Source organism: Hyla sarda, chromosome 12, assembly GCF_029499605.1.
Source record: "Hyla sarda isolate aHylSar1 chromosome 12, aHylSar1.hap1, whole genome shotgun sequence".
NCBI lineage: Eukaryota > Metazoa > Chordata > Amphibia > Anura > Hylidae > Hyla > Hyla sarda.
The window spans coordinates 11,954,664-11,968,056 of NC_079200.1; the positions used below are offsets into that span (position 1 = coordinate 11,954,664).

The window sequence follows — 13,393 nt, forward strand, 5'->3', positions numbered from 1 at the left end:
GTAAATGTTACGCCATCTAGTGGTCACGCCAGCAAAACAAACTAACATATACGTCGCAATGCATTTTCTTAATGTAACGTAAGTCTAGATTCTTCTGTGCGGCACAGCGTATATTTTAGCATAGTGTATACTTTAGAGTACAAAACATACGGTAAACACGAACTAAAACAGACAGCAACGAAGAAACTGCGTGCCTGACGAAGCGCCGATTGGCATGAAACGGTCTGTGGCCGGAGTCTGAGCTCCCCCCATTCCATCTACTGCCTGCCTGTAACAACCTACCTATTAAGGACACATCCCGGGTGAGTGCTCCGTTCCTCATTTTCTTGGCGATGCTTGTATATAAACAAAAACAGCCTTACTTAAAGGGGTTATCCAGGAAAAAACGTTTTGTTTTACATCAACTGGCTCCAGAAAGTGAAACAGATTTGCAAATTACTTCTATTAAAAAAATCTTAATCCTTCCAATAGTTATCAGCTGCTGAAGTTGAATTGTTCTTTTCTGCCTGACAGCAGTGCTCTCTGCTGACATCTCTGTCTGTCTCGGGAACTGCAAAGAGTAGAAGAGGTTTACTATGGGGATTCGCTCCTACTCTGGACAGTTCCCGAGACAGGTGTCATCAGAAAGCAGTTAGACAGAAAATAACTCAACTTCAGCAGCTGATAAGTACTGGAAGGATTTTTTTTTTTTTTTTTTTATAGAAGTAATTTACAAATCTGTTTAACTTTCTGGAGCCAGTTGATAAAAATAAAAAATAAATAATTTTTTCGTGGAATACCCCTTTAAGTGCATTGTAAAGCTATCCTTACTAAAAACTTAACTTTTAATTATTATACCTTCCTATCAATAAAGGTCCTTAAAGGGGTACTCTGCCCCTAGACATCTTATCCCCTATCGAGATGATTGAGGGGGGGTCTGGCCGCTGGGCCCCCCTCCCCCGTTCAGGCACCTGGCATTCTGAACGCTGGGCTTGGGCGTCCGTGACGTCACGCCACACCCCTTTGTGACATCACACCACACCCCCTCCATTCATTTCTATGGGAGGGGGCTTCACGCCCCCTCCCATAGACATGAATGGAGGGGGCGTGGTGTCACGAGGGGGCGTGGCATGATGTCACAAAACCAGCCACCCGAAACCCAGCGTTCTGGGCAGAATGTTCAGAACGTCGGGTGCCTGCACAGAGATTGCGGGGGGTCCCGGCGGCTGGACCCCGCGATCAGACATCTTATTCCCTATCCTTTGGATAGGGAATAAGATGACTAAAGGCGGAGTACCCCTTCAAGTAGTAACAAAGTTTTCTCTTCTCATTTATATGGACAGTAGTGCCACAGTATTGGATGATTATTAGGACTTTGTCCCCTGATTAACCTCGATACTCGTGAGAGAAACATGTTGTACTTGTCTAAAAAAAAATGTGACTATGTTCATATTTGTAAATAATACTTTGTGAAGGTTTTTGGGCTTTATTACAACTTAAGGACCTTGTTCCATTTATAATTTGTGAACCTTTTTTAACCCCTTATAAACTACAAAAAATAGAACAAATCTGGGCCTAGCTAAAGAAATTACACATGTAAATAAGTAATACCTTTTTTTCTCCTTATTTTTTTTTTCTCTTTTTTTTTGTAACTTTGGTAACTTTTTTTTTTTTTTGCCATTTGTACATTGTACAAAGTTATTCAGCCACGTAAATTTGTGGCCGTACAACAGCAACTATTCAGTTTCGAAAAATCCAAGAAAAACAATTATTCTTTCATAGCAGGAAAAAAAAAAACAGTGCCTGGAAGAATGCTCTGAATCAACGCTCCTTCCCGGCAAACACCAGGCAACAATGCAAGAGTCAGGAGGGCGGAGCAAGTCAGAAAATGAGGTATAGGGTAGCGATCCCCAACCCAGTCCTCAAGGCCCACCTGTTTAATTCAAATGGAATATATGTGAAAAATGGAATGTTGGCGGGCCTTGAGGACTGGGTTGGGGACTCCTGGTACATAGTCCTGTATGAGTGACCTCCTCCCAATACCAGTCGTGGTGATCTTTGACACTGCCGAGTGACATTTGGTCAATATGACCAATAAAATAAGTGACAGTGGAAAATGAAAAAGTATTCCCCTCGAAAAAAGGCGCTGGTCCCGCTGGTTAAGAATTGTGTACTTTATTGCAACGCGTTTCGATTCTGAACTGGGATCTTCATCATCCCTGATGAAGATCCCAGTTCGGGATCGAAACGCCTCGCAAAAATAAATGCGCTGGTCCCGCTGGATAAGATATGTGTACTTTATTGCAACGCGTTTCGATTCCGAACTGGGATCTTCATCATCCCTGATGAAGATCCCAGTTCGGGATCGAAACGCGTCGCAAAAATAAAGGCGCTGGTCCCGCTGGATAAGATATGTGTACTTTATTGCAACGCGTTTCGATCCCGAACTGGGATCTTCATCATGCCTGATGAAGATCCCAGTTCGGGATCGAAACGCGTTGCAAAAATAAAGGCGCTGGTCCCGCTGGATAAGATATGTGTACTTTAATGCAACGCGTTTCGATCCCGAACTGGGATCTTCATCATGCCTGATGAAGATCCCAGTTCGGGATCGAAACGCGTTGCAATAAAGTACACATATCCTAACCAGCGGGACCAGCGCCTTTATTCTAGGGCCCTGGTCTTCAACTTGCGGACCTCCAGATGTTGCAAAACTACAACTCCCAGCATGCCCGGACAGCCGTTGGCTGTCCGGGCATGCTGGGAGTTGTAGTTTTGCAACATCTGGAGGTCCACAGGTTGGAGACCACTGTTCTAGGGGAATACTTTTTCATTTCCCACTGTCATGTATCCATACCGGACCGACTGACGTCATCTCCGGGAGTTCCCCTTGGTGGCTATCCTGCGAATTTGTCTCCACAAGCCACTGTAGGTGTTATGCCTCAGCGCAACACCTAAGGGTAAGGACCCTAATATTACTCCATTTTTGCCTCTCCATCAAAACGGTATTCACTAGGAGCGCACTCTGTGTATCTTTTTCTCCCCATCTCCTAGCAATAAAATAAGTGGGGAGTGGCGGGGGGACGGGTTACTTCATATGGCCACATTGACCAGAAAACAGATAAGAGTAGGTACTGGAAGTCCATAAAAACCAAAATTTAAAGCAAATTTGTCCTCAGTGTCACCTGTCGGTACAGACAGGTAGTGCAGATGACACCGATGACAACCATACTTACCTGGTCCTGTTCTGTGCTCCGGTTTTTCCTGCTATCTTCCTTCGTATTTTCCATTCCGCATGGGCGGAGCTTCCAGAAGCAGCAGCGGTGATGTCAGAAAGCTCCGCCCACGCTCTAAAAGTCGGCCCCTGAACGGAAGATACAGAGGAATTGTGGGGGAACGGAAGCACGGAACGGGATCAGGTAAGTATTGTTGTCATCAGTGTCACCTGCACTACCTGTCTGTACCGACAGGTGACACTGATGACAGGTTTCCTTTAAATATATAACCTGCTATCTTTATTTGCAATGAGCGCCACGTAGGAGGAGGGTTTGTACGTTCTTTGCAGACACTGTAGTGATTACGTTACTTCACTGAACGATAAAGCTTTTCAACCTTAACGTTGCCCTTGGAGCATCAATATTGAAGCATGTCGAGCGCACTTATGGCAGCCTCACGTCTGGCCTCCTCGTCCTCCGTTTCACCGATACATTGTGTCGCCACGAGCGCCAGGATCTGTAAGCTGCTGTTGTTTGCATCCTCGACAGAGCAAGGGGAAGAGGCAGAGACAGGGGATTGTCCAAGCTCGTCTGCGGAGTGGCAAGGATATATGTCGGGCAATTCCCCTGGTGCGTCATCTTCTTCAGCCATCATGGCGGGGGCCACATTTTGTATGACGAGGTCATGACTTTCTGCGGGAACGATATAAATTGGGTGTTGGGAAACCACCAACATGCTTGGAATAATTTGGGGCTCCGCTTGTGTTATGGTGAAGAGCTCAAGTGGTTGCATTGTAGGTATTTCAATAGGTGTTTGATCAACAAGAGAAGACGACTCTGAGGTCTTGTATCTTTTTCGGCTGTATTTAATTTGTTTAATGTCCTTTCCCTCCATAAGGAGCAGGTCAGGCAGGACTCTACGCCGGGCATTGGTAAACCATACAGATATCTACAGGTGAAGAGAAGAACAAGGTCAGCCGATACATAGTTACATAGTTAGTATGGTTGAAAAAAGACATACGTCCATCAAGTCCAACCAGGGAATTGAAGGGAAGGGTGTAAGGGGATAAGGGAAAGGGATGTAGTTTTATAATTCTGCATAAGCATTAATGTTATTTTGTTTCAATAATGTATCTAACCCTGTTTTAAAGCTGTTAATTGTTCCTGCTGTGAGCAGTTCCTGAGGTAGACCGTTCCATAAATTCACAGTCCTCACGGTAAAGAAGGCGTGTCGCCCCTTTAGACTAAACCTTTTCTTCTCCAGACGTAGGGAGTGCCCCCTCGTCCTTTGGGGGGGGGGGGGGTTAACCTGGAACAGTTTTTCTCCATATTTTTTGTATGGGCCATTAATATACTTATATACGTTTATCATATCCCCCCTTAAACGTCTCTTCTCAAGTCCATGTCCAAGCCAATTGTAAAACTTTACACCTTCTGTTTTAAAAGAGTCCAAACTTACCTTCTTAACGACCACAGACGTTAATGTGCGTCCTGGTGCGGCAGTACGTACAGTTACATCCTATACATGACCGTGAGCATCGGAGAGGTGCTCGCGTCCCGCACTGCAGGTCCTGGCTGCTATCAGCATTACCGCCGGTAATGGCTGACATCAGCGAATTTATAAAAAACTAAAACCTAAGCAAAAGTGGTACTGATAAAAACTACAGATCATGGCGCAAAAAATGAGCCCTCATATTGCCCCATATACGGAAAAATGAGAAAGTTATAGGTGGTCAAAATAGGGCAATTTCAAACATAAAAATTTTGTTAAAATGGTTTGAGATTTTTTTAAAGCGGTACAATAATAGAAAAGCATAGAACATGGGTATCATTTTAATCATATTGACCCACAGAATAAAGAAAACATGTCATTTTTACCGGAAAGTGTACAGTGTGAAAACAAAACCTTCCAAAAGTTGCTAAATTGCGGTTTTCTTTTCAATTTTCCCACATAAATAATATATGTTTGGTTGCGCCGTAAATTTTATGGTAAAATAAGTGATGTCATTGCAAAGTACAATTGGAGACACAAAAAGCAAGCCCTCATATGGGTCTGTGGGTTAAATATGTCCTCCTCCCCTTCAACTGACTGGGAATTACTTAGAAAAAACATGTAGGGTGGGCCACACATTTTTAGGATCGTACCTGGTGTTCGTTGAGGCGAGTTTGTATCGACAAGATACCTTTCTCCGCCTTAGATGGATATGGATAATCTCTATGTTCATACAACCAATCATTTAGGATCCTGGAAGATCTTTCTGTGAATTTTGGCAAGCACTCCCTCTTGGGTACTCTCTTCTTCTTTATCACACATGGCTCATGTTCTTTGGCATCACTGTGATGGGCGGCTTCCATTTCCTCCATCATGGCGGGTCCTGTCATTCAAAACATTGGTCAAACAATGGAAGATTTATACAGGGGGTTGGACAAACTTACTAGAACACCCCTATTTTTTTATTTTTACATAGGATGAAGCCTTCCTGATACACCTGCCACCACAGACAACATATATACACTTATGATATTCTATACTATTATATTGTTTATACATCTGGGCAACGTCCAGAAGCCCCATAGAGAATGACCATAGCGCTGGCCGTGCCTACCTGGTGTGCTACATTAATTTCTGGGGAAATATCACCGTTCTTGTAATGGATGGGGGTCCCAGTGGTCAACACCCCACGTTACCTTGTTTACTCCTATCCTAACCTCTCTAAAGGGGTACTCCACCCCTAGACATCTTATCCCCTTATCTTAAAAGATGTCTGATCGTGGGGGGTCCCGCCGCCGGGAACTACCGCGATCTCTGCTGCGGCACCGCAGTCATCTGGAGCACAGAGCGAACTTCACTCCGTGCCTGATTACTAGCATTGCGGCGCTGACGTCACAGCCACACCCCCTTGTGACGTCACAGCCACACCCCCTCAATGCAAGTCTATGGGAGGGGGTGTGGCGTCCGCCACACCCCCTCCCATAGACTTGCATTGAGGGGGCATGGTGGTGAAATTACGAGGGGGCGTGGCAGTGACATCACGAGCCTCCGGTGCAGCACCCAGCCAGCAGGATACTGCAGGGAGCCACTGGGACCCCCATGATCAGACATCTTATCCCCTATCCTTTGGATAGGGGATAAGATGTCTAGGGGCGGAGTACCCCTTTAGGGTACGTTCACACGTACGTAGATTTGATGCACAGGATTTGTAACTGCCGATTAGAAGCTGCGCTCAGTCATTTAGTTTACATTGAAATCTGCAGCAGAAGATCCTGCGCAGGATCCTTTGCGTATGAACGGTCCCTTAAAGGAGATCTGCAGCCATAGACAACTTACCTCCTATCCGCAGGATAGGGGATAAGTGTCTGATTACAGGGGTCCTAGAGGTCGAACCCCTATCCCCTATCAGACACTTATCCCCTATCTCCCGTACGGGGACCCAGCACTGCTGCGGCTAATGCGCGTGCGTTGACCTCACTAAGAGGCCATTCAGCTGTATGGGAGCGGGAGGGTGCACAACTGCTGCATCTCCGCCTCTCCCATAGAGATACATGGAGGAGAGAAGAGCCAGCATTCGGACCCCTGCGATGATTAGTGTTGAGCACGAATATTCGTAATGCAAATTTTTATCGCGAATATCGGCACTTAACAATTTCATGAATATTTAGAATATAAAGCTATATATTCGTAATGACGAATATTCCTTTTTTTCCCAATTTCTATGCAAATTTTCACATGGAAAAAGAAAGAGAACGAACATAGCGAATATGCGAATTTCGCGAACATAGGACGAATAATCGTCAATATATTCGCGAAATATCACGAATTCGAATATAGCCGCTGCCGCTCATCACTAGGGATGAGACACTTATCCTGCGGATAAGGGAATAAGTTGTGTAAAGGCTGCAGATCTCCTTTAAAGGGGAAAAACTTTTTTTTTTTTTTCAAATCAACTGGGGCCAGAAAGTTAAACAGATTTGTAAATCACTTCTATTAAAAAATCCTAATCCATCCAGTACTTTTTAGGGGCTGTATACTAAAGAGAAATCCAAAAAAGAAATGCATTTCCTCTGATGTCATGACCACAGTGCTCTCTGCTGACCTCTGCTGTCCATTTTAGGAACTGCAGGAGAAAATCTCCATAACAAACATATGCTGCTCTGGACAGTTCCTAAAATGGACAGCAGAGGTCAGCAGAGGAAATTACTTTTTTTTTTTTTTTTGGATTTCTCTTTAGTATACAGCCCCTAAAAAGTACTGGAAGGATTAAGATTTTTTTAATAGAAGTCATTTACAAATCTGTTAAACTTTCTGGCACCAGTTGATTTATAAAAAAAAAAAAAAAAGTTTTCCATGGGAGTACCCCTTTAAGATCCTTTAAAAAGTCTTGTGCCCATAGTTCTCTCCTCCTACCAAAAAAGCGGTGGTTTCAAATGGCGATATTGTGCTGCTATATCACTGCGCGAGTTCCTGTGTTGCTGCACATTTTTGTGGGTTCAATCGTTTTTTCGGCATTCACAATACAGTAAATCTGCCATGTTATCTTTATTCTATGGGTCAGAACGATTCCAATAACACCAAACCTGGATCATTTATGTTATGATCTATGGTTAAAGGGGTTCTCCACTGCCCCAGTGTTCGGAACATTTTGTTCAGCACGCTGGGTACGGGCTGCGGGGGTCGTGACATCACGGCCACGCCATGTCCCCCTCAATGCAAGTCTGTGGGAGGGGGCGTGGTGGCTACCACACCCCCTCACATAGACTTGCATTGAGGAGGCGTGGCGTCACAAGGGGCGTGGCCATGGCGTCATGACCCCCGCACGCCATCACCTTAAGGCTAAAGTTTCCCCTCCATCTTAAAGGAGTACTCCGCTGCTCAGCATTTGGAACAAACTGTTCAAAACGCTGGAGCCGGCGTCAGGAGCTTGTGACGTCATAGCCCCGCCCCCTTATGATTTTACGCCCCACCCCCTCAATGCAAGTCTATGGGAGGGGGCGTGACATCCGTCACGCCCCCTCCCATAGACTTGCATTGAGGGGGCAGGGTGTGACATCATGAGGGGGGCGGGGCTATGACATCACAAGCTCCCGACGCCGGCTCCAGCGTTCGGAACAGTTTGTTCCAAATGCTGAGCAGCGGAGTACTCCTTTAAGATGGAGCTCCATGGCCGGATTTTATCAGCGAAATGCTGTACCCTCGAATAACCCTTGGCGTACCCCTAGGGGTTACGCGCCACCACTGGTTGAGAACCCTGGATCTAGATGGTATAAAAAAACAATCACAGGCATGAGTTTAACCCCTTCATGATGCAGTAAATCCGTCACAGGCATAAGTTTAACCCCTTCATGGAGCAGCCATTTTTTTTTATTTTTCCTCCTCGCTTTTAAAGGGGTTCTCCACTGGAAAACATTTTAATTTAAAGCAACTGGTGTCAGAAAGTTGAACAGATTTGCACATTACTTCTATTAAAAAATCTTAATCCTTCCAGTACTTATCAGCTGCTGAATGCTACAGAGGAAGTTCTTTTCTTTTTGAATTTCCTTTCTTTCTGACCACAGTGCTCTCTGCTGACACCTCTGTCTATTTTAGGACATGATGATAGAGTAGGAGAAAATCCCCATAGCAAACCTAGGTTACTCTGGACAGTTCCTGAAATGGACAGTGGTGTCAGCAAAGAGCACTGTGGTCATAAAGAAAGGAAATTCAAAAATAAAAGAATTTCCTCTGCAGTATTCAGCAGCTGATAAGTACTGGAAGGATTAAGATTTTTTAATAGAAGTAATTTACAAATCTGTTTAACTTTCTGACACCAGTTGATTTAAATGAAAATGTTTTCCAGTGGCGTACCCCTTTAAAAGCAATAACTGTTTCAATTTTCCCCCTACAGACCCATATTGGGCTTGTTTCATGTGGGACCAATTGGACTTTTGTAATCTTTACCACAAAATCTAATGTAAAACTGAAAATAAAAATTTTGTGTGGTGAAATTATTTAAAAAACAAAACAAAAAAAAAAACATAAAAATGCAAATGGGGGGCGGTGTTGTTTTAACGCAGTGCGCTTTACGATAAATATGACCCGTTCTCTTTAATCTGTAAGTCAATACATTTACAAGGATACCCAGTAGGTTTTGTTTCATTTTATCACTTAAAATATAAAATCCCCCTTTTGTGACTCCTATAACTTATTTATTTTTTCCATGTACACAATTGCGTTAGGGCTTTATTTCTTGCGCTGTGATCTGAAGTTTTTATTGGTACCATGGAACTTTTCGATCGCTTTTTTTTATTTTTTTAACGCCATTCATGTGTGATCATAAATAATTTATTATAACAGTTCGGACAATTCCTCATGCGGTGATACCAAATTTTTTATTTTATTTTTTTCAATTTTATTGGAATGAGCAGAATTTTTATTAGGGAAGGGGCTCTTTTATATTTTTTAAAACATTTTCTTTACGCTATTATAAGCAATCAACAGATTGCTTACACTGATCCTTCCTATGCTATCGCATAGCATTGACCAGTTAGATCGTAGTTAATATTTCTGGCCCTCAAGTTGCGGGGGTGCCAACCATCTTCCGAATTCCTCGGTAGCTGTCATTTCTCCTTTTAAATGCTGCGACTGCTACTGATTGTGACATTTAAAGGGTTAAATCACCAACATCGGCTTCTGATGTCGGTCATTAAAGGGGTACTCCGGCCCCAAGATATAAGATGTCTGATCGCGGGGGTCCCACAATCTAGCATGCAGCACCCCCATGTAAACACTGCTCTCAGTGTTATGCCTCCCAACCACGGGGACGGAGTATCATGACATCACAACTCCGCCCCTGTGTGATGTCACGCCCCGCCCCCTCAATGCAAGTCTATGGGAGGGGGCGTGATGGCCGTCATGCTCCGCCCCCTCAATACAAGTCTATGGGAGGGGGCGTGATGGCCGTCACGCCCCGTCCCCATGGTCAGGAGGCATAACACTGAGAGCCTCCAGCATTTTCTGCAGTGCTTACTAGGGATGTGAATCGGCAAGAATTCGGCAATATACTATACGTATCGCGATACACGTATGACGATACGATATATCCTGATTCTGTTTACGAGATGATATATCGCGATATATCCCGATTCTATCTCAAAACAATGTCTTTTACACTTTTATTAAAACATTTTATTTTTTTTAACTTTATAAGACTTTTAGGAGGAATCATTAGATTTCTCAGACAGATGAATAGAGTTCTATTGAACTCCATTGATCTGTGATCCATTGATAGAGCCTGGTCCAGCCAGGATCTATCAATGACAGAGCCACAGGACGGCAGGATGCAGAGGTAAGCCCTCCGGCTACCTCCACAGTGTCCCGAGTCCCGCTCCATACAGACTGCTGAGCGCCGCATGCTGGCTATTAGCGGGGGTCGCAGAGTACGGAGCGGGCACGAGTCGGGAGCCCGCTCCATACACCTAGAGCGCCGCCATGCTTGTCAGGTCCGGCCCTGGTTGCACGAGCCGGAAAAATTCACCTGCCCGGCGCCCAGAACTGCATGTCCCGGGCGTCGGGAGATCCGAATTCCACATACCTAAAAGGATCGATTCAAAAATATTTTGAATCGATACCGTATCGCCAAATAAAAAATCGCTATAATCTAGTGAATTGATTTTTTCTTACACCCCTACTGCTTACAGGTGGGTGCTGCATGCTAGATTGTGGGGGTCCCCAGCGGTGGGACCCCCGCGATCAGACATCTTATCCCCTATCCTTTGTCTTGGGGCCGGAGTACCCCTTTAAAGGTGAGTGCAGGCTTGCTGATTGCAGCCGACACCCGCTGTTTATGATGCGAGCACTGCCCCTGAGCTCCATAGTCCCTGATTTACGCACGACGTACATCTCCTGTGTCTGCAAGTGGTTAATGAATACGTCATAACTATAGACAAGCATTTCCCCCCTGGTTCGTTTCAGGTCCGATTTTGGCGAACCTGACATTTTTTTTGCATACGGCAAGACCGCTCACGCTCAGTACATATATGAACCCTGATATGAATCACGGGAAGTTCGGATTCTAATATGACCAAATTTTTGGTAAAAGTTCAGACCAAATTTTATACCAAATCAAAGTACAACTTGTCCTATAAAAAATAACCCCCCCCCCCCCCCCATATGTTATGGATCCAAAACCAATGGTTTCCAAACTGTGAACCTCCATCTGCTGTAGGACTACAACTCCCAGCATGCAACATCTGGAGGTCATGGTTGCAGACCAGTGACATAGAGGGGGGGGGTGAGGGGAAGTAATGTATACAGGGGTCTTAGGTGTAATGTATACAGGGGTCTTAGGTGTAATGTATACAGGGGTCTTAGGTGTAATGTATACAGGGGACTTAGGTGTAATGTATACAGGGGACTTAGGTGTAATGTATACAGGGGCCTTAGGTGTAATGTATACAGGGGTCTTAGGTGTAATGTATACAGGGGTCTAAGGTGTAATGTATACAGGGGTCTAAGGTGTAATGTATACAGGGGTCTAAGGTGTAATGTATACAGGGGTCTAAGGTGTAATGTATACAGGGGTCTTAGGTGTAATGTATACTGGGGTCTTAGGTGTAATGTATACTGGGGTCTAAGGTGTAATGTATACAGGGGTCTAAGGTGTAATGTATACAGGGGTCTTAGGTGTAATGTATACAGGGGTCTTAGGTGTAATGTATACAGGGGTCTTAGGTGTAATGTATACAGGGGTCTTAGGTGTAATGTATACTGGGGTCTTAGGTGTAATGTATACAGGGGTCTTAGGTGTAATGTATACAGGGGTCTAAGGTGTAATGTATACAGTGGCCTTAGGTGTAATGTATACAGGGGTCTAAGGTGTAATGTATACAGGGGTCTTAGGTGTAATGTATACAGGGGTCTAAGGTGTAATGTATACAGGGGTCTTAGGTGTAATGTATACAGGGGTCTTAGGTGTAATGTATACAGGGGTCTAAGGTGTAATGTATACAGTGGCCTTAGGTGTAATGTATACAGGGGTCTAAGGTGTAATGTATACAGGGGTCTTAGGTGTAATGTATACAGGGGTCTAAGGTGTAATGTATACAGGGGTCTTAGGTGTAATGTATACAGGGGTCTTAGGTGTAATGTATACAGGAGTCTTAGGTGTAATGTATACTGGGGTCTTAGGTGTACTGTATACTGGGGTCTTAGGTGTAATGTATATAGGGGTCTTAGGTGTACTGTATACTGGGGTCTTAGGTGTACTGTATACAGGGGTCTTAGGTGTAATGTATACAGGGGTCTAAGGTGTAATGTATACTGGGGTCTTAGGTGTAATGTATACAGGGGTCTTAGGTGTACTGTATACAGGGGTCTTAGGTGTAATGTATATAGGGGTCTAAGGTGTAATGTATACAGGGGTCTTAGGTGTAATGTATACAGGGGTCTAAGGTGTAATGTATACAGGGGTCTTAGGTGTAATGTATACAGGGGTCTTAGGTGTAATGTATACAGGGGTCTTAGGTGTAATGTATATAGGGGTCTTAGGTGCCAGGGGAAGCTTTTTCTTATGGTGCCATCACTTTCAGGGAGTCGGCTCTAGGACCTGCAGGTACGGTCGGGCGCGACTCCCTAGACGGCACCGACCATCGATCACACCCGCACAGATCACATTGCACAGACAAACAAGTCTCATCCTCCATACATCTCACCCGCCTAAACAGCACTGACCCGATGTAGTCTCTTCCGGGTTTTCTCCCGGCAAAACGTGCGCGGAGTCCAGCGTGCAGCGCGCCCCGCCCCGCCCACTTGCTCAGGGGTGGGGCTTAATCTCCTGATGTTTTGCTCTGGTGTCCGGTTTCGTTTTGCTTCACGTGTTTTAGTCAGTGACTAATATACAGATATACATTTGGCAGAGCTGTGTGCCCAGTCAGACTGACAGGTCAGGCCCTCAAGGGCAATACCCTCCCCCGCCATTGGCTGTATCAGGGCATGCTGGGCGTTGTAGTTAGTAACTGCAACTCCCAGCATTCCTTGATACAGTCTATGGCTCTGCAGCAGACCCAAAATTACAACATGTACCTATACCAGAGCTTCCCAACCAGGGTGCCTCCAGCTGTTGCAAAACTACAACTCCCAGCATGCCCGGACAGCCAAAGGCAGTCCGGGCATGCTGGGAGTTGTAGTTTTGCAACAGCTGGAGGCACCCTGGTTGGGAAGCACT

At 44.9% G+C, this 13,393-nt stretch overlaps 1 protein-coding gene across 1 annotated transcript; it reads right to left on the bottom strand.

Moving 5' to 3' along the window:
- Nucleotides 1–2,771: 2,771 nt before the first annotated feature.
- LOC130296520 (homeobox protein PKNOX1-like) lies at nucleotides 2,772–12,978 on the bottom strand. The gene is made up of 3 exons (XM_056548134.1): nucleotides 12,901–12,978; nucleotides 5,340–5,569; nucleotides 2,772–4,143 (listed from the first exon to the last, which is right to left on the bottom strand). Exons 2-3 carry the CDS (start codon nucleotides 5,559–5,561, stop codon nucleotides 3,613–3,615), a joined length of 753 nt encoding a protein of 250 aa, XP_056404109.1. The 5' UTR covers nucleotides 5,562–5,569; nucleotides 12,901–12,978; the 3' UTR covers nucleotides 2,772–3,612.
- Between the last annotated feature and the right edge of the window lie 415 nt (nucleotides 12,979–13,393).